Source organism: Sturnira hondurensis, unplaced genomic scaffold, assembly GCF_014824575.4.
Source record: "Sturnira hondurensis isolate 20B ecotype Veracruz unplaced genomic scaffold, ASM1482457v3 Scaffold0023817, whole genome shotgun sequence".
Lineage (NCBI taxonomy): Eukaryota > Metazoa > Chordata > Mammalia > Chiroptera > Phyllostomidae > Sturnira > Sturnira hondurensis.
Genome location: NW_028096448.1, coordinates 11,622,052 through 11,641,628, shown reverse-complemented (window position 1 = coordinate 11,641,628; position 19,577 = coordinate 11,622,052). Strand labels below are relative to the sequence as shown.

At 41.4% G+C, this 19,577-nt stretch overlaps 1 protein-coding gene across 4 annotated transcripts; it reads right to left on the bottom strand.

Moving 5' to 3' along the window:
- Positions 1-112: 112 nt before the first annotated feature.
- On the bottom strand, positions 113-18,961 carry CUNH16orf46 (chromosome unknown C16orf46 homolog). Of its 4 annotated transcripts, XM_037037912.1 has the most exons (5): positions 18,880-18,961; positions 15,342-16,350; positions 8,463-8,556; positions 5,723-5,979; positions 113-2,415 (listed from the first exon to the last, which is right to left on the bottom strand). In XM_037037912.1, exons 4-5 carry the CDS (start codon positions 5,930-5,932, stop codon positions 1,411-1,413), a joined length of 1,215 nt encoding a protein of 404 aa, XP_036893807.1. In that variant the 5' UTR covers positions 5,933-5,979; positions 8,463-8,556; positions 15,342-16,350; positions 18,880-18,961; the 3' UTR covers positions 113-1,410. The 4 variants fall into 4 exon arrangements, with proteins under 4 accessions (XP_036893807.1, XP_036893808.1, XP_036893806.1 ...); XM_037037913.1 differs by lacking the exon at positions 15,342-16,350; XM_037037911.1 differs by lacking the exon at positions 18,880-18,961 and having other exon boundaries at positions 15,342-16,713.
- Positions 18,962-19,577: the final 616 nt, after the last annotated feature.

The following is a 19,577-nucleotide window of genomic DNA, read 5'->3' as shown; positions in this document are numbered from 1 at the left end:
AAATTAGGGCCTTTTCCTGGAGACAGAAACCTGATAGTTCATTCAGGGAAGAAGGGATGACAAGAACCTAAAAACTGCTTCTATAGACTGTAAAGGGGTGTCCAATCAAAGCAGGCAAAACACACCTTTTAATGACTGCTGTACTATCATCATCCCTGCATTCCCAGTGTTTCAGAAAAACAAACCAACAAAACAAACAACCTCAATTACAGAGCAACTACGGAGAGCAGATGTTTATAAACAGTTATCATTTATGGGATGGAAAGTCCAGAGTTCAAGTACAACCTACCTTAAGCAAATTCAAACAGTAATTACAGAGCAGTTAGATAGTTATTCATATTGCAAAGCTTTTTTTTCAGAGCTTTCTCTGCTCATTTGACATTTAAAATATAACTCATTTACAAACAATGTTTAATTTATATACAACTCCAGGAAACATGCATTGGAGTAAAATGAAGGGGGAGAAGGGAGAAAGTAACCACCACATTCTAAGTGTCTATCTGGGATTGTTGAGTTCCAAAATATTAGATGCAAAGTAAGGGTAGAGGAAGTATATGGGGTGACAAAAATCACAATTTTTTTTGTGATCTTTTTTCAAATAACTATTCTTAAGCTCCTTTCCAAGATGGATTTTGTGGAACTGTGGCTAAAACTTCTCAGACACAGAGATAGCATGAGGCTACAATATAAGGACATGTCCCTCTGGATACATAGGATACAATAAGTATGGGAAACCCATGAATCTATGTCACTTTGGACACATAGCACAATGGATATGGTGTACCCATGGATATAATATAAGGATATGTCATCTGGAATGCAAAGATATCCATTTAGACACAGACTGGAGTTTTCTACTAAAGCAACATTTCAGATCTTTGTTGCAAGAGAAAATGAAGCGACAGACAGACATCTGCCTGGTTTATCAGGAAATAACTTCATCCAAACAAGCCCAGTACATTTAGCTTAAGGCACTGGGGTAGGGCAGAAAGAGCCCTTTACAGTGGGCTCAAATCAAGGGTGCACAGGGGCATCACGGAGAGAGGCCCTTTTCTGACTCCCCACCGTCCACTCGGCTTCCAGTGGGAGAGGAGCTGTAAGGCGGGCAGAGGCTGAGACATGGCATTACCGGTTTGCATTTTGCAAATGACTGAGCAACTGAAGCAGGTAACACATAAGTATGGGTGTTTTGAGAATAAAGCAAAACCCATACAATGAGTTTATTTCCTCTGGTTCTACTTCAAAAAAGGACAAAGACAGGGAGGAAAGAAGGGGGAAAAGGGATGAGAAAAGAGAAGGGGAGGGGAAAGGAGGGAAAGGAGGAAAAGAGAATGGAGTAGGGGCAGAAGAGAAAGAGAGGATGAATGGGTTTCAAAGGTGCTTATGCCCAGGGAATGATATTGTGGCAATTCAGAGGAATCTGTGAGTGGATACAGGAGTAACAACTCTGCTCACTGTGAGAGACGGCAAGAGAGGTCTTGGGAACTCATTGGTCTCCAATGTTTGGTGCCTGTCTTCCTGCTTGGCCTCCTTGGGAACGCACTTTTGAGTGTTCATGGGAGGTCTCGGCTCCCTAGCTTTGAATCTGGCTTTGTAGCTTTGCACTCCCTGTCTCTGCAAAAGCTGCATGGTGGTGAGATAGCGAACATGGTTGCAATGGGAAGGGCATAGCAGGTTTTTCTCAGGCAGGATGGACCAGTGCAGGCAGCCCCTCTCCAGGCTGGCCACTAGGGATGTCCTGACCACTGAGGGAGGAAAAGGCTGCCTGCAGTTGACCTTAAGGTGCTTGGCCAGCTCAATGGGTCTCTTTCCATTATTCCTGCCAACTGTTTTCAATTCACATGCACAAGCCACACACTCATCCTTTTCCACACGCAGCACCTTCTCTTCTGGTTGCAAGAGAAAGTTCTTACTCTTCTTACCCAGAACACCCAAGCCAGTTGGGGCTGAAGCCTTCAGAGGAGGCAGAATTAAAAGGGCCTTGGAAGTCCATGAGTCTGAGATAGAACGACCCTGGTCGGCGCCTCCGCTGGGGCCCTTGGCCTTAACAGTCTCTGGTGTGGCCCACTTTTCCATGCACCAAATAAACTCTTTTATTTGCAGATTTTTTTTCTCTCCCTGATGGCAGGAGGGAAAACACATCTTGCCACTCTCCCTGGAGGCAGTGGTGGGCTCTTTGAGCTCCTGGCTCTGGGTCTGGGAGGGGCCTTGATCCCTCTCTGGGTCTGCCTCAGCCAGAGTCCCAGACTCCAACTTCGTAGCCTCGGCCTCCAACTGAGGCTTGGTCTCAGGGATCCCTTGCGAGAGACTGACACAGAGTAAGCAGCTGCTGGCACTTTCTCCCACCTTCGACTTTTTAAGCTTCTTCCTGGGCCAGAGGCAGGCAGTTGGAGAAACCCTTCCCCAGCCTTGAACCTGCAAATAAAGCAGTGTGTTAATCTCAGCTGAGCTGCCCACATTCTAGCCACCCCAATGGTGGCCACATCCCCATTCTGGCCATCCTATTCGAACTGATATTTTAAATACCTATTTCAGCCTCATATTAAGCAATAGTATTTTAAAATCTGAAATACTAGCAACAGGATTTGTAAAATATTAAGCAATTGTATCTGTAAATGGCCATCTTGACGTGCTATGTTCTTCAGATGTACATTAAAATAAATTTGGAACTATTAAATAAAAATACATTCAAAAGTATTTGTACGCCCTGGCTGGTGTAGCTCAGTGGATTGAGTGTGGGCCTGCGAACCAGAGGATTGTGGTTCAATTCCCAGTCAGGACACATGCGTGGGTTGCAGGCCAGTTCCCAGCAAGGGACGCACGAGAGGCAACCACACATTGATATTTCTCTCCCTCTCTCCTTCCCTTCCCCTCTTAAGATAAATAAATAAATAAATTTAAAAAAACAAACAAAACAAAAAACTATTTGTCCTTGTCTCCTGTACCAGGCTTTGCTGCACTTCCAGGCTTGGTTTACCACACCCAGGGAGACCGCTACATGGAAGGGCTAGAGGGAGAGAAGATAAGCAAAGGTGGGTCTGTGCCAACAGCCCTTAGATGTGCATTTCAAAGTAGTTACTTTTGATAGTAAACGGAACCTTCTCAATTTAGGAAGTTTTAAAATCTCAAATAGGACAGCCTATAGCCTTGACTTATCGGAAAAGGGGGCATGTGTTTGGAAGGTCACAAATGGTTAAGGTGGCAGTGGGGTGACACAGGGGAGAGAGTACTAGAGAAGGGCTCTGGAAGACACGACTCCTTCAACTGTCAAGTGGACCTGGATGAACCACTGGGCAAACCACTGGGCCTTGTCATGGCCTCGGTTTCCACATTTATAAAATAAACCAAGTAGACTGAGGTTTCTCAACCGTGGCACTACCAATATTTGGGACTTATTATGGACTGTGTTTGTGTCCCTCTGAAATTCCTAGGCTGAAGCCCTAATCCCCAGTGTGATGTGGTATCTGGAGGTGGGGCATTTGAGGTAGTTGGGGGTTAGAGGAGGTCAAGAGGGCAGGGCCTTCATGATGGGATCAGTGTCCTTATAAGAAAAGGAGGCGTCATGGGATCTCAATCTCAATCTCTCTGTCTCTCTGCTTGTACACGGCAAAGAAGGCCATGTGAGGGCACAATCAGGAAGAGGGCCCTCACCAAGAAGCCAACCATGCTGGTGCTGGCACCCTGATCTTGTACTTCTAGCCTCTAGAACTGTGAGAAATACCTGTCTGTTGCTTAAGCCACCCTGTGTATGGTATTCTGTTACAGGAGCCTAAACTCTGATAGGGTGGGAGTATTCCTAGTGATGGGCACTATCCTGGACTGTTGTAGACCACTCTGCCTGGTTTTAGGAATTGTATCTGTACCCCTTGTGGCTAAGGGCAAGGGGGGACCTTTGGAATGCCAGCCACAGGAGACAAAGCCTGTCTCTGGTAGCAAACGCTGCCTCAGTTCCTCTCCCTGCCCCCAAAGCTTGGTCGGAAGTCAGTGACAGGTAAGACCAGACCCCTCACAGTGGGGTGGGGGGGGTGGGCAACCTAAGCCAGACTCGATCACTTGGGAGGCCTTCATGGAAGGACTTGGGGGGCTGCAACAAAGAGCAATGGACTCTCACACCACCACCACCACCCACCCCCTCACCCCAGCTTTAACAAAGCCCGAGTCCCCATGTTCTCTGGGAGAAGTGCTTCCTGGCTCTAATCCCCTTAAGCCTGAATACCTGTTGGGGAGAGGTGCAGCTCCTTGCCTTGCTAGAGTGTGTCCTCGGAAAATCTGGCATCACAAAGACTTACTGATAAACCTGTGAAATCTGCTCTGCTAAGAGTGCTTTCATTCATCTGATAAGGGTCCGAGAGGAAATGAGTATGTCTCCCAAAGTTTCTGCCAACCCCCTTTCCTGACAGACACTGACTCAGACTCTGAAGCCTTCAGAGGGCTTATCTATTGTTTGATCCTTGCCGCCCTGTATTCCTGTGTATTACAACCCAATAAAAGGCTAAGGAGCAGGGGGTTCGAAGCCTTTTTCTCCTCAGAGAAACTGGCCACTGCTAGCCTTTGTCTCCCCTGAGAAGCTGGCCACAGCCCACTCCTCCTCCCTAAATAGATCTCAGCATGTCTCGGCCATTATTCACTTTCATCTGTGGCACTCGGGGGGGACTCAAGAGAGAAGTCGCCCCCACACTGGACATTGTACGATGTGGAGGAGCATTGCTGGTCTCGACCCACTGGATGACAGTAGCACCTCCTCCCCCTCACCCCCTATTGTGACATTGCCAAGTGTCACCTGAGAAACTTTAGACTGGATTAAATTTCCTTATAGTTCTAAATTTAGAATTCCATTCTTGATTCTAAGGACAATTTAAGATTAAACAGAATTCTGAATAGAACTACAGGACAGAAATCTCAGGTTCCTTGGGCAGTTCAGTACAGCAGTTAAAGAGCGAAGGTTCTGGAGTCCAGAAGACCGTGGCCCTTGGCAGGGAGATCTTCACTGCATTATTTTCCCCTCTCGGTACCTCAGTATCCTTGTCCAAAAAGTGTGGCTGTTCATAACACCTGACTGTTGTGAGGACTGTTGTGAGGTTGAATGAAGTGCTACAGAAGAGGCATTTAGTACTGTGCTTGCTGATACCAAGTGGCCATAAATACTCACTATGAGATACTGCTATCCTCATCATTAATATTTTACTTGCTCACCGTTCAATTCCCAGTCAGGGCACATGCCTGGGTTGCAGGTCAGTTCCCTGCAGGCCAACTCCCAGCAGGGGACGCATAAAAGGCAACCATACATTGACGTTTCTCTCCCTCTCTTCTTCCCCTCTAAAGATAAATAAATAAAATATTTAAAAATATGTATTTTACTTGTGTTCCAAAGGTTTCTATATTTCTTTTTTTTAAGTTTTTTTTTAAAATTTATTTTTGGAGAGAGGACAAGAAGGAGAAAGACTGGGAGAGAAACATCAGTGTGTGGTTGCCTCTCATGTGTCCCCTACTGGGGACCTGGTCTGCAACCCAGGCATGTGCCCTGACTGGGAATCAAACTGGTGACCCTTTGCTTCACAAGCCCGTGCTCAATCCACTGAGCTACACCAGCCAGGGTGTAGGTTTCTATATTTCATTGTTTACACATTTTTGGTAATAGTGACTATTATTGAAAAAAGTAAAAAGGCTTATATCAAAACACTGATGTTTTGATACAAGGAAAGAAGCTCAGGAAGATACTCACTGCTTCTTCCCATCCATTTCCAATGACAAACTTGCGGGCTTTTTCATCCTGTTCAAGTGTAATGGCACTGATATTGAGAAGACAACACACATGATTCCGTTCCCTTCTTCCATCTGGACAAGTGTAGGTTAATTCAGTTTCTTCTATGCTTTGAATTTTACTATTTTCACTATTTTCTATCTCAGTCTCATTTTTCTGACAGAGATCCATTATTGTTATTACTCTGATGGTTGTTTAAAGTTTTTAACATCTTCCTCCTGTAGTTTGAAATGTGGATGGAACTCAGTTTTTTAATACTGACTTAAAAAAAAAAAGAATAACTTGGGTGAAATATCTTTAACACATTCAGGTACTGACTCAGAAAAAATATTACAAAACCATCCATTGCCCTTTCTTTTATTGGCATTATAAAAGATAAGCCTAATTTTAATTAAAGACTAAATTAATGGATATGACTAAAGACCAAAGTTGGAAGTGATGAAAAGAGGAGAGGAAGATGTTAATTCAGGCTCTATCCCCATAATGGAGTATAGATTGCAGTAAGCAATGTAGGTTGAAGCATCCCTACCCTCCACTCCAAAAATGACCGAAACATACTGTGCTAATAACAAAAGAACTGCAGTGGACGTGTGTGATTTAGGCACCCCAGCTTCTTCTTTCCTTTCCCAACTCTGGATAGCAGCTTGGGGGTCCTTAGCCTTCTGAGGAAACTGGTAGACCATGTGGTCTATGCTCAGTCAATCGGTTCACCCCAATCCACCGTATATGACTGGTGTGCTTATTAAAAGGGGAAATTTGGACACAAACATGCACAGAGGGAAGATGATGTGAAGAGAAACAGGAAAAAGATGCCCATATACAAGCAAAGGCAAGAAGCCTGGAACAGACCCTTCCCTCACCATCTTCAGAAGGAATCAACCCTGCTGACACCTCAATCTTGGACATCAAACCTCTGGAACTGTGAGATAATAGATTTCTGTTGTTTAAGCCACCCAGTCTGTGGTCCTTTGTAGCCCTAGGAAACTAACACAGTAGGGGATGGTGACAGTAGTCATGATGGTAATGGTGACGATGATAGGAAGTTTTATATCTATCCTTAATTGATGCTTTTCCAAGTCAAAAAATGGAACTTGGCATTTATAATCCAGCCAAAAAATTAGGAAATCTATAATCCTGATCATGAGCACAACCTCAAGTGTCAAACAGCCAGGGCTCTCCAATCCTATTTATTGGCTGTGTGAGGCTTAGATGAATGACCTTTCTCAGTCTGCGTGTGAAAAGTCACTCTCCAGGCCAAAAAAGCTCCTATAAATACACTCTGACCTTGTTCTCTTCTGAGTTACAAACACATTTATACTTAGAACTCCACAGACCTAACAAGCATACAGTTTGAAACGGGGAAAGGAGAGAATCAAAAGTGAAGCCACTTACTAAATAATAGATAACCTTAGCCCTGGCTGGTGTGGCTCAGTGGATTGAGCATCAGCCTGTGAACCAAAGGGTCATGGGTTCAGTTCCCAGTCAGGGCACATGCCTGGGTTGCGGGCCAATGTTTCTCTCCCTTTCTTTCTCCTTCACTTCCCCTCTCTCTAAAAATAAATAAATAAAATCTTAAAAAAAATAAAATAATAGATAACCTTAAACTTGAGAAATAAGTAATGTTCAGGAAAGGTTAAGTAGCTCTAGAATGTTTGAATCAAAAAGAAAAGGTTTTTTGCTTAAAGTATCCCCATTGACAAGACAACTTAGAGAGGCTGCTCAAATGGCAAAGTAATTTAATGCTCTAATTGCCTGGTTCTCAACTTGGCTGCACTTTGGAATCATCTGAGGAGCTTTATAAAAAAATAAAAATGCCCAGACCCCACCCACAGAAAGTCTGATTATAATTGGTAGGGGCACACCCCCACCATAAGCATTTTTAAAATCACCCAACATGATTCTAAAATCCAGCAGATCTGGAGAACTACTGCTCTGTTAGAAAGTTCTTCCTTATATTGAACCAAGACTGCTTTTTCTGCCCCATTAACACCCCCCACTCCCCAAGCCTCACTTTGCCCTCCAGAGCAAGGCTGTGTGATGAGAAGCCTTCCTATACTTGACTGGGCTTAAGAAAGTCTATGATGCCCCTGAAGATGGTCAATGGTTTTTCAGGGAAGAGCCTACATCAGAGTCACAACGCAGTCTGTCACTACAAAAGGCTGAAGAATCATCGACCCAGAGATGACCCACTGCCTCAGCCTCCCAACAGCCCCATGAAAAAGTTCCATATACTCTTCTCTCTTTTAAACTAGCCATCTCCAGTGCCTTCAACTATTTCTTATATGCCATGAGAATATGTGAAAACTTAGTGGACGACTTTAAATCTCTGTATATCTAGAGAGAGCAACAGCAGAGGCCAAGGACACAATATTGGGTTAGCCCTATTTTGGAGTCAGTAGAATTGGACCCAGTGAGGGCACCAGAAGAGGTTCCAGTCACTTTACATTACAAAGTGCCAAAAGAAGCCAAGGTTACAATAATAACTTAATAACAAAACTTACTGTTACATAGCTCCTGCTATTTGCCAAACATTGTTATAAGAGCTTTACATATTGGTTATAAATACTACATTTTATAAGTACTTTACTCATTTAATGGGGTATCTTGGGAACTATATTGACTCCTTATGACTGAAAACTAAGAATCACCTCTGAGTCAGTAAGCACAGTATTCTTAGTCAAATGGTCAGATTCCTACACACCGGATTGCTGGGTGCTCCTCCAGGACCCTGGTATTCTTCACACCAGACTGATCAAGACGCTCCACAACTAAAATAGAATATTGGTGGTCTTTTCCTAATGAGAAAAAAAAATCAGTTAGTGGAAAGCATAGTCTTAATTTTCAGTTTTCCTACTATAAATGTGACTTCAAGATTTATTGCTTCTAGCTTTTCTTGTCTTCTATCTCTTGTAAGAGATGAGAAATAGAAATGTATAAGAAGCAATCAGGCCCTGGCTGGTGTAGCTCATTGTACTGAGCGCGGGCCTGCGAACAAGACTATTGTGGTTCAATTCCCAGTCAGGGCACATGCTTGGGTTGCAGGCCAGTTTCTGGCAGGGGCCAGTTCTCTGCAGGGGATGCATGAGAAGCAACCATACACTGATGTTTCCTTCCCTTCCCCTCTAAAGATAAATAAATAAAATATTAAAAAAAAACAAGAAGCAATCAAAGATCAACTTAAGAGTAGATATGTGACTTACAAATTGTATTATTTTACTTCTCTGTTGGAATGTAGAAATCTGCCCTGATACAATACTCGTATTTTCTGATGGTAAAAGTATGCCTACTTTACAGATTTGAAGTAAATCAAGAACTCATGCTATTCCACTTCTTGATGCCCAGCAAGCTTTACAACCTGATTCTGTTCGAGAATCACTGGTATAAAGCATAAATCAAAGTCCTTATAAATGTTTCCCAAGGAAACACAAATATCAGAATGAAAATGCTACCATAAGAAAATGCATTTGCAGACGTAACTAGAAAATTGGATTTGGAATACGAAGCAAGAAGGCACATAGATGTAGTCTACAAGGTCTTAAACTCTGTGACATATGCTACTTAAGTGACTCAAACCGAAGAAGAAAATGTTCACTGAGGTCCAAGCCCCCAAAGTACATGCTTGGATAAACAAAATAAACCCAAAGAAAAACTGATCAATGAACTTAAGATATTTGAAAGGAAATCAAGAAGATGATGAGAATCTGTGAAACAGAGCCTATGAAAATTCACTATGATCCAGAAAATATCTTTTCTGGTAGCATTTAAGGACAGAAATGGAAAGGAAATGCTCAGCAAAAACATCTGTGACATAGTTTCTTTTATTTTACCAATTAAAAATAAGCATTTTGATTTTCTTCAAAATAATCCCACAAGCAGTGGGGCAGGGGTAGGACATGTGGCAGTTGTCATTAGATGAAATAAAAGGGTCTTAAGCTCTGTTTGTTGTAGATGGTTTTGAGGACATAGCGGTTAACTGTACTCTTCTCTCTACTTTTATGTAAGAGGGAAGTTTTCTGTAATAGGAAAAATTTTAAGCCACTACACTATCAGAGTGGTTCAAGGAATGAAATATGGAACAATGGTAGAAGTGAACATAGGACAAATTTTGATCTTAAGCAAACTGAAGTAAATGTATCAAAGAATAGATAAAACAGTTTGTATAATTTTAAGCTGGATTAAAGAACAAGGACTTACTGAAAAAGAACAGATATATCACAAAGGTATAACAATCAGAGAATAGAGTTTATGAAGGTGATTGAGAGAAACTCCATAAATAACTGTCCACTTATTCTTAAGTCAAAGTACTAAAGGCCTTCTTATTATATTTATTGAACTGCAAAATATTGGGTTGGAAATTCAGAAAAAATTGACTTTACCTTTGGGATCTCTAACATTGTATTGTGATCACACAGTTTGTTTATGAACTGAGAAGTACAGACACTACCAAATGCCTCTTTGTTATACATATGGCAATATCAATGTAGCTTTCATTAATTGCATATTGAAATTCTAATATTCTGAATAATGTAGATTATGTAAAATGTATTAAAATTGGTTGTACTTGTTTTTTCTTTTTAAAATATGACTAATAAAATTTTTAATTATATTAAAAAATGTAGGTGTAATGCCCAAACCAATCTGTAATTTAGAATTACAGTGTCCTCCTCCTGAAATACAGACTTCCATTAAGCTACAGAGGGCCGAGGGCAAAGGCACACCGATACTACAACAGAGTCCAGGAAAAGGACACATTTTTCTGCTGCTATTTTCATGGATGTATTACATAAAAGTCGAAATGAGGTGGGGGGGGGGGCTGAAATCAATGTAAAATAAAAACGATGACCATATTTACTATTTGCAAATAAATAATGTTGACCAAAGAAAAAACTATGTGAAATAGAGACCACCTGACCAAGAACATAGATTTCCAAAAGGCTAGTAGCTGATGGAATAAGGACAGAAGATACAAGAAGAGACAGACAGAAGGATGTCATATTAGTACAGAAAAGGACTTTGTATTTTTTAAAATTTCTTTGGTCAAGAAGGTGATAATAATGTGGTTATTTTATCATTTTAATGAAAGTGAAGTTAGAAATTGATTTTTAAAATCTCCATAAAACTCTGCATTTGGGGGGTTTTGTTTTGTTTTGTTTTGAGTATATCCCAGACAAGGCTCAATCTGCCAGGTTCTTTTTGGAAAAGGCTGCCCTGGCAGCCTTACCAGAGTGCACTTCACTTTGGCATGGTCACTGTCGGTGAACCAGAGCTACCTACTATTGGTGTAGACGGGCAAGGCAATGCTGCAATAATACGCACTCCTAATTTCCCCCCAGTGATAAAAAACAACAAAAATTTATTTCTAACACATACTACGTGTCTATTGAGTGATGCTACAGACCCTGCTCCACATTTTATCCTCACTCTGGAATTGAACTAATGGAGACACCATAATGGAAAACCATGGCAAACTGTGATAGCCGACAAGGGGAATTACACACTGACTCTTAGATGCTTCTGCCTGGAAGTAACATATGACTTCAGTCCCCATGTCAGTCGCTGGAACAAGTCACAAGGTACTGCCTAACTTCAAGGAGAAGTGAGGATTACACTTCCTCCTAAATCTCCAGAAGGAAAAGGAAGCCAGATTTTGGTGACCAGTAGTAATATCTTGATACCACACTAGTATGGTATTATCTGATGTGACATACAAAGCAGATGGCCTTTATGTGCTAAGAATGTTGCTACCTAGAATGTGGACATTTATAGTCCTTGAAGAGTCCAGGGCCTCTGGGAACAGGAAGTCCTAGTGCTTCAGAAGATAAGACTATGTGCTTATAACACGATAATTCTTTTCTTACAACTTTTTCCATTTTGGGGATTCTAAAATGTATACGAAAATATAAAGGTCTAAGAATAGATAATCTTAAAGAAGTTGGAGGAATAACTGTTGCATATCAAGATATGAATATAGCACAGGATTTCTTATCAGTCTTGACCAGCTGACTTTAAAATTTATTAGGAAATACAAAGGAACTATAATGACTATAACAATGATTAAAACTAAGTACAAGGTGGAGGAATCACACTACCCAATCTTAAAAATCACCATAAAGCTATAGGGAAAGCGATCAGTATGACATTAGCGAATGGAAAGACACATAGATCAATGGGCCAGAATAGGGAGTCCAAAAGTATACCCACACAACTATGGCCAATTGATTTCTGACAAAATGCAAAATTAATTAAATGAATAAAGGATGGTCTTTTCAACTACAGTGTGGCAACCAGTGGCCATGCATATGCAAAAAAAAAATGTTAAATTCAAAATGGATCATAGATCTAAATAAAAATCATAAAGCTACATAACTTTTAAAAGAAAACATAGAAAAATCTTCATAACCCGAGGTTAGGCACTGTTCTTAGACATGCTTAAATAATTTTAATAACTGAGAGCTCATTATTTTACAAGCTATTTTTTCCATTCCAATGGCAACTTAAAGATTGGAACGTACTCAAATCAAGACATCAGCAAGCCTGCAAATTTTGCTTCTCAGTTCCTGGTGTTCCTCCCAAAAGCAACACACGACACTCCTGAATATATCTGAAGACAGCTATCATTTCTCCAGACAAGAATTTCAAATTCCCTCATCTTAAGAATGTACAGTCACTTCTCAATGTCTTTAAAATGTAGTACCTGAAAATTAGATTGATACTTCAAATTTGATCTGGCTAGAAGTGTTTATTTTGAAATCTGACTTCCTTTGATCTGAAATATACACTATTAATTCAATAAAGATTGATATTTTTTAACCTTATATCCCAGTCACATAAGCAGGCACCGAAAAGTTCGAAACCTCTTGATTAACACTGACCTTGAGGTCAGCTAGAACTTCCAGATTTCTTTCACATGAAATGTTAATAATTCCTGTCTTCTTGATTTCATTCCCATGCTGTTGTTTTCCTTTTCTTTTCTTTTCTTCTTCTCTTCAGCTAAATGTAGACATCCAAATGTGTTAAATTCTTCTAAAATGCCCTTCTCTTGGTTTTGGACCATCATCCCAGCCTTCTTAGATAATTCTGAATCATTTCTTCCCATTCTCAATTTAAGACTCTATTAGTTCAATGGACATGCCTTCTGTAATTTCATCTGAATCACTCATGTAAATGTTGGTGAGGAGAGGATAAAGAACAATGTCCTGGTACTTGGGTGTTCACTAATTATACAACCTTATACAAGTATCTGGTCTACATTTCTAAATTTCATCTATGGGATTCCTGATCCATCTATTTAGATAATCCCACTGAAATAAAAAAGGAATATTACCCAAAGTTAAGAAAATTTTCATTTACATTGTTGTCTTTTTTTTTTACATTTATTATTTACATTAGGGATGAAGAATATGTTCCAAATTGTTAGTTGCAAACAAGTAGTGGCTACCTAGGGTGTTGTGTTGAGAAGGATCTTAAGACTTGGCCACAACAGGAAAGATTGGACTAATGATGTCTGTCAGGGAACAAATAAGGAAGTTGGAAGCACATTTTTCACATATTTGCCATTGCCTATCTACATAGTCAGACTACAGATGTCTTACCCTAGATTCCTACACCTGGTTAACATATTCCTAATTCATTAACAGTAGGGGTAATAATGATGGCCCGGAGAGACAAAAAGCCCATGATGATTAAGTCAAAAAACGATTGTAATACCTCAAAATGCCTTACCACTTCCCTGACTCTACACCATATCCCCACACCTACCCCCATCTTCCTGGAAGTTTCAGGTTTAAAGAATTTCAGCCAGGAAAAGATGAGTTTCTGATAGACTCACTTGGAATTCTGAACGGATGTTCCTAAACAGCCGTGATGGAAGTGAGGTTTTGTAATACAGAGTTAAGCCTCACACCTGTGAACTGGCTAAATAGGTCTTAAAGACTGGCCCGGGCATGCTGATCACTAGTAACATCGTTTCTAAAGTAAAATGACATTAAAACTTCAATCTAATTCACAGATTTGGAACACAAGTTGATAGGGAGTTGAAACTTTGGCTCAAAGTTAAGCACATGTGCCACCCAACTTGAGCAAACTGTTCACATTTTCAAGAGTATAAATCTTATCTCCCCATGTTAATTATCTGTGTCTTATCCTTATCATGTGCCCACAGAGCACAGCAGTTTTGATTGTTCATTGAATGACTCCTAGGATGTGGTCCCTCCTCCAATCAGACCATTTCTATTCCAAGCACTCCAACTCTTCCACTTTTTCCACTTACATGCATTCACTCATTCTATTGGCTGCCCAGCACTGGGAATAAAACAGTAAAGCAATGCTCGTCTTCCCAGCTCTCATACAGTTTACCGTCTACGTGAAAATACAAGTCATCAAACACACACCCCAACCTGTCTTTCCTAGAGCCTAGGCACTGGGGCACTTCATACTTATCTCTTCCCTTTCCTTTAATACATTATACTGTTAAAGTATTAAAGTTTAACAGTTCCTCCCAGCTTTGCAGGCTCCTCCCCTTCTTCCATGACCCTTCCTTCTTCCTCATCTACTTCTTCCCCTTCCTCCAGCAGTTCTTACCTAGGCACAAAAGATGCCTTCTCTACCTTCAAGAGCTAACCCCTCCAGCAAAACATTCCTACTGGCCTCACCAAGCCCCACCGCTTCACCGATTGGCTCCTGCCCCACAGGACTCCGCCCTTTCAACGGCCCTTCCCACTGCCCCACCCTCTCCAGGCCCCGCCTTTAATGCAACTCGTCTCCGTCCTACCTCTCCCTTTTGCCTANAATGACATTAAAACTTCAATCTAATTCACAGATTTGGAACACAAGTTGATAGGGAGTTGAAACTTTGGCTCAAAGTTAAGCACATGTGCCACCCAACTTGAACAAACTGTTCACATTTTCATGAGTATAAATCTTATCTCCCCATGTTAATTATCTGTGTCTTATCCTTATCATGTGCCCACAGAGCACAGCAGTTTTGATTGTTCATTGAGTGACTCCTAGGATGTGGTCCCTCCTCCAATCAGACCATTTCTATTCCAAGCACTCCAACTCTTCCACTTTTTCCACTTACATGCATTCACTCATTCTATTGGCTGCCCAGCACTGGGAATAAAACAGTAAAGCAATGCCCGTCCTCCCAGCTCTCATACAGTTTACCGTCTACGTGAAAATACAAGTCATCAAACACACACCCCAACCTGTCTTTCCTAGAGCCTAGGCACTGAGGCACTTCATACTTACCTCTTCCCTTTCCTTTAATATATTAAACTGTTAAAGTATTAAAGTTTAACAGTTCCTCCCAGCTTTGCAGGCTCCTCCCCTTCTTCCCTGACCCTTCCTTCTTCCTCATCTACTTCTTCCCCCTCCTCCAGCAGTTCTTACCTAGGCACAAAAGATGCCTTCTCTACCTTCAAGAGCTAACCCCTCCAGCAAAACATTCCTACTTGCCTCACCAAGCCCCACCGCTTCACCGATTGGCTCCTGCCCCACAGGACTCCGCCCTTTCAACGGCCCTTCCCAGTGCCCCACCCTCTCCAGGCCCCGCCTTTAATGCAACTCGTCTCCGTCTTACCTCTCCCTTTTGCCTACCCGCTTTAGGAGGACAGCTTTCTTTCGTACTGGGCAGGTCCTCCGGCTCTGCCGCCCGTGGAGTGGTGTGAGGCCCTGCTCCGGGACTGAGAAGCGGCCGACGCGATTCGCACCCTCACTTGCGGCTACCAGGTGGAAAGCCAAGGCAATTTAGTCCTCGCCGGCGCCGGACGAGGGCGACAGTTGCCTTGGGTTACGATGCACTGGAGGCGGGTGGTGGGCGGGCCCGTGGGTGTTTACAGCGGAAGTGACGTATTCCGCCCTGCGCAACAAACCTGAGCGCGGGAAACGACGCTGGCTGGCTTAGCGAGCTCTTGCTCCCTTAGGCCTTTGTGTGGGCGCGGACCTTCCACCGTGCGTGGGGATGCTCCGGCCGGCCGCGAGCGTTGTGAGGTAACGTGTGGGTTGAAGCGGCCGTTACGGAAGTAGACGAGGGGCTGGATGCCCGCTGGGTCCTGGAGTTAGAAAGCGAGGGTCCTGTCCTGTGGACCGGCTTCCGTTCACCCAGGGCTTCTCGCCCGCTACCCTCGTTCTGGCGCCAAATTTTTGTGAAGTGGGGCCGCAGTGCTCGCTGCAGGATGGTTAGCAGCATCCTTGGCCTCCATCCACCAGACAACCAAAAATGTCCCCAACTTTGCCAGCTGACTCCGGATTTCCTCTCCCCCCCGTGAGAACGACTGCTAGGGTTAATGCCCAAAACTTAGTAGTGTCCACTGGTTTTCACCTTTTCGGGGCCTGCTTATGTGACTGGTTGGAATCTACTAGCAATACCAACTAACAGTTGTTTAACTCTGTGAAGTGGGCGTTGGAGTTTTCTTCTATTTTTAATGAAGAAAAGTAGCCTTGCGACCTTAAGTGAACTGAGGAACTTTTGAGCACCCAGCCAGGGGTGGGAGCCTCTGCCTAGGCATTAGATGGTAGAGCCTCGGCCCAACTCAGGTCTCATTCCAAAGCTCTACTGCTTTCTGGTTTTAGAAGTATGAGTATTTCTGCTGTAGAAAAGTATTAGAATATAAGGCCTTTGTATCACTAATTCAAGGGCATTTGGAAAGATAGGTATTACTGCCTTTTTACAGAACATAATTAGAAAGGCTTTAAAGCCCATGCAAAGACTATTTCATATAATGTCTTAGAATATTACATTATTCTAATGCTTTTAGAACAAAGTCCTTTTGTAAAACATGACGACTTTTTTAGGTATATTTCTTTACCTAAAATACACGTATTTGGATGATTAGGCTTTCACAACCTCGAAGGAATTGTACTAAAAAGAATTGTACACAAAACTGCATACCCTATTGCATTTTTTTTGTATTGAAACTTAAATTTTTAATCCTAAATTTAAATAGTAGCCAAGGATATAATATCCAGAGCAATATAAATGTTAACGTTAAAATGTTAACATTACTCTTAAAAGTATTGAAAATATAAATTTAATAGCAATTTGATACTCATCAATATATATTTAAAACTGCATGAATAAGCCCTTTTTGGTGTGGCTCAGTGGATTGAGTGCCGGCCTGGGAACCAGAAGGGCCGCTGGTTCCATTCCCAGTCAGGGCACATGCCTGGGTTGCAGGCCAGGTCCTCAGTAGGGGGTGTGTGAGAGGCAACTACATATTGATGTTTCCCTCCTCTTTCTCCCTCCCTTCCCCTCTGTCTAAAAATAAATAAAATCTTTAAAAAATGAAATACATGAATAAACTAAAACGTGGAAGTTTTTCTTTTGCCTTTTCTCCTTAAAAATGATCATTGTACTCTTATTCTGCTTCCTCCACAGAATTTTATTCTAACATATTTATGGTCAGGGACTTTTATTAAGTACTCTATCATTCCTCTCTGCAATAAAAATTAACTTGAAATTTTAAAAATTACCTTAAGACTGCAAGGCAAAATAGTTCACCTTCTTTCCAGACTGAGGTTACCTTTATTCCTACTCAGCTGGTGAACAATAAGAATATATTCCATCTATCTGTGGGTAAATACTATTACTGGAATAAGAAAAATTCAACCCCAATTTGATTCCAGTTTTTTCGTACATGGAAGCTGAGACACCTTGTTCATATGAAGATGCAAATGAAAGGGGTTTTGTTAATAGCAGTCTCTTAACTTTTTTTAAACCACTCTCCACACCAGAAATCACATAGTGATCAACAAAAAAATTCATGATCTAGCAGTTGACAGTTTGCTTCCATCCTCCTTCAGTTCTGTTGAAAACAAAATCTGGAATCATGTGACTAGCAGAATTCGTTATCCAGTCATTAAAGCTACTTTCTCTTTCTGGGAAGCATACCAAAGTCTTAACTAAACTAAGATTTACTAAGTGTTAAACTTCTGGATGGAAAGTACATTCTCATAAGTATTGTGCATATGGCAGTTGGAAAATCTGGCAACTGACTTCCTTCATACTAACTGGGCTTGAATGTTTTAAGTGGACTAGTAATCACTACTGGAGTGCTAGCAGGTAAATGCCCTGGTAGCTTGAGCAGAAACATTAAGAAGTGTGTTTGACTGAAGCAAGATTATTGGTAGTTCTGGTACAGTATCTCAGAGTTGGCAAAGGGATGTTTCCAAAGCAGAAAGATGGGATCAGGAGGTGTACAGAAAAAGACTAGTAAGGGTAGATGGTCAGTAGTAAAACCTTGTTGCAGAGAGATTTTATCTTGATATAAAGTGAGGGCCTTCTCTGAGGAAGGCGAATATGTGATTAGGTTTGAAATAAGATTGTGGAGCAATAATGAGGGCACAGTTATAGTTAGCATGGTTCTTTAAACTGAAGGTAGGTGATACATTTTAGCAGCCCCAGAAAAAACTGGGGCAATTCAGAAAAATCCAAAAATTCTTGTTCAGTTGACCAGCCTCCTTTTCACACTGGTATGCCTATGCAGAGAGCCCTCTAGTGGTTTGTCCTCATTAAACATACTGTCAACAGTCAACTACCTGGAGGGCTAAAAAATTTTTTGTTGATATTAAGAAATCCTTTTAACACTTCCATAGTAACCTGTTCCATTTTTTGAAGTTGGAAGCATATCCAGAACCTTTATTAAGCTACTCTATTAAGGGCAAAACTATTCACAAGGAATATGAGCTTCTAAGAAATTGAACTGTCAGTTTAGTCCCTATTCAGCACCTATTTTTTTTTTGGCAGTATAATAGAAATGAGGGTTGAATTGGCTCTGTATTCTAAATTGTGAAAGAGCAAGTTCATTCATAATGTTCTGCTCTTTGAAAAACCCTGGAGTGGGTGTAACAGACCAAGCAAATCTATCTCTGAGAAAGAATGATAGAATAAAAAACTGCCCATCTCTTTCAGACTCAATCACTGGTGTACTTCTCACTTTAGAAAGGCCATTTCTGCTTCCCACTCATCCCTCTCCCCCTCCAATTCCCATTTAAATGTGGTTTTTTTTTTTAGTAACATTTGCTAAGTAACTGATGAAGAGTGCACCAGGAAATGTGAAGATTCTGTGGCTGCCCAGCTTTTTAACTAGTAATGTTATCCTCTTATCCTCTCACCTTACCTGTGAAATGGTGGTAGCCTTGGGTATGTCCTGTCTAACTCTGGTTATTGTGAACATCAGAAAAGGTAATATATGAGAGTACCTTTAAAACAAAAGAGTAAACCTATATAATTATTACTAATCCCTCTTTATTTCCAAAGCAGATAGTCTAATTAATTAATTTGCATAATAATTACACAAACAAGCAGATCATCATCTCAGATATCTTGGATCTTTTTAAAAAGATTTTATTTACTTATTTTTAGAGAGTTGGGGAGGGAGGGAGAGAAACATTACTGTGTGAGAGAGAGAAACATTAATGTATGAGAGAGACATTGACTGATTGCCTCACATACCCCCAATCAGGGACCTGGCCTGCAACTCAGGCATGTGCCCTGCCTGGGAATCAAACCGGCGACCCATTGGTTCACAGGCTGATGCTCAATCCACTGAGCCACACCAGCCAGGGCTCTCAGATACCTTCTTGATAAGGGTGCAAAGATACAGCTCAGCAGTGATATGGCCATTGGCACAGTCTTGTAAAGAATGGTTTCTGCTCAGGAGCAGGAAAGATTTATATATTATTTATGTACTTGCCTCTAGGTTCTCATACTTGCTGCTTATTCACCATTAGAAGATAGTTGTCTGAATATTTCCCTTTTCCTCTAGTAACAAGGAAAATGGTGGAGGTGTTTGTCTGCTCTTACTGTATGCATATA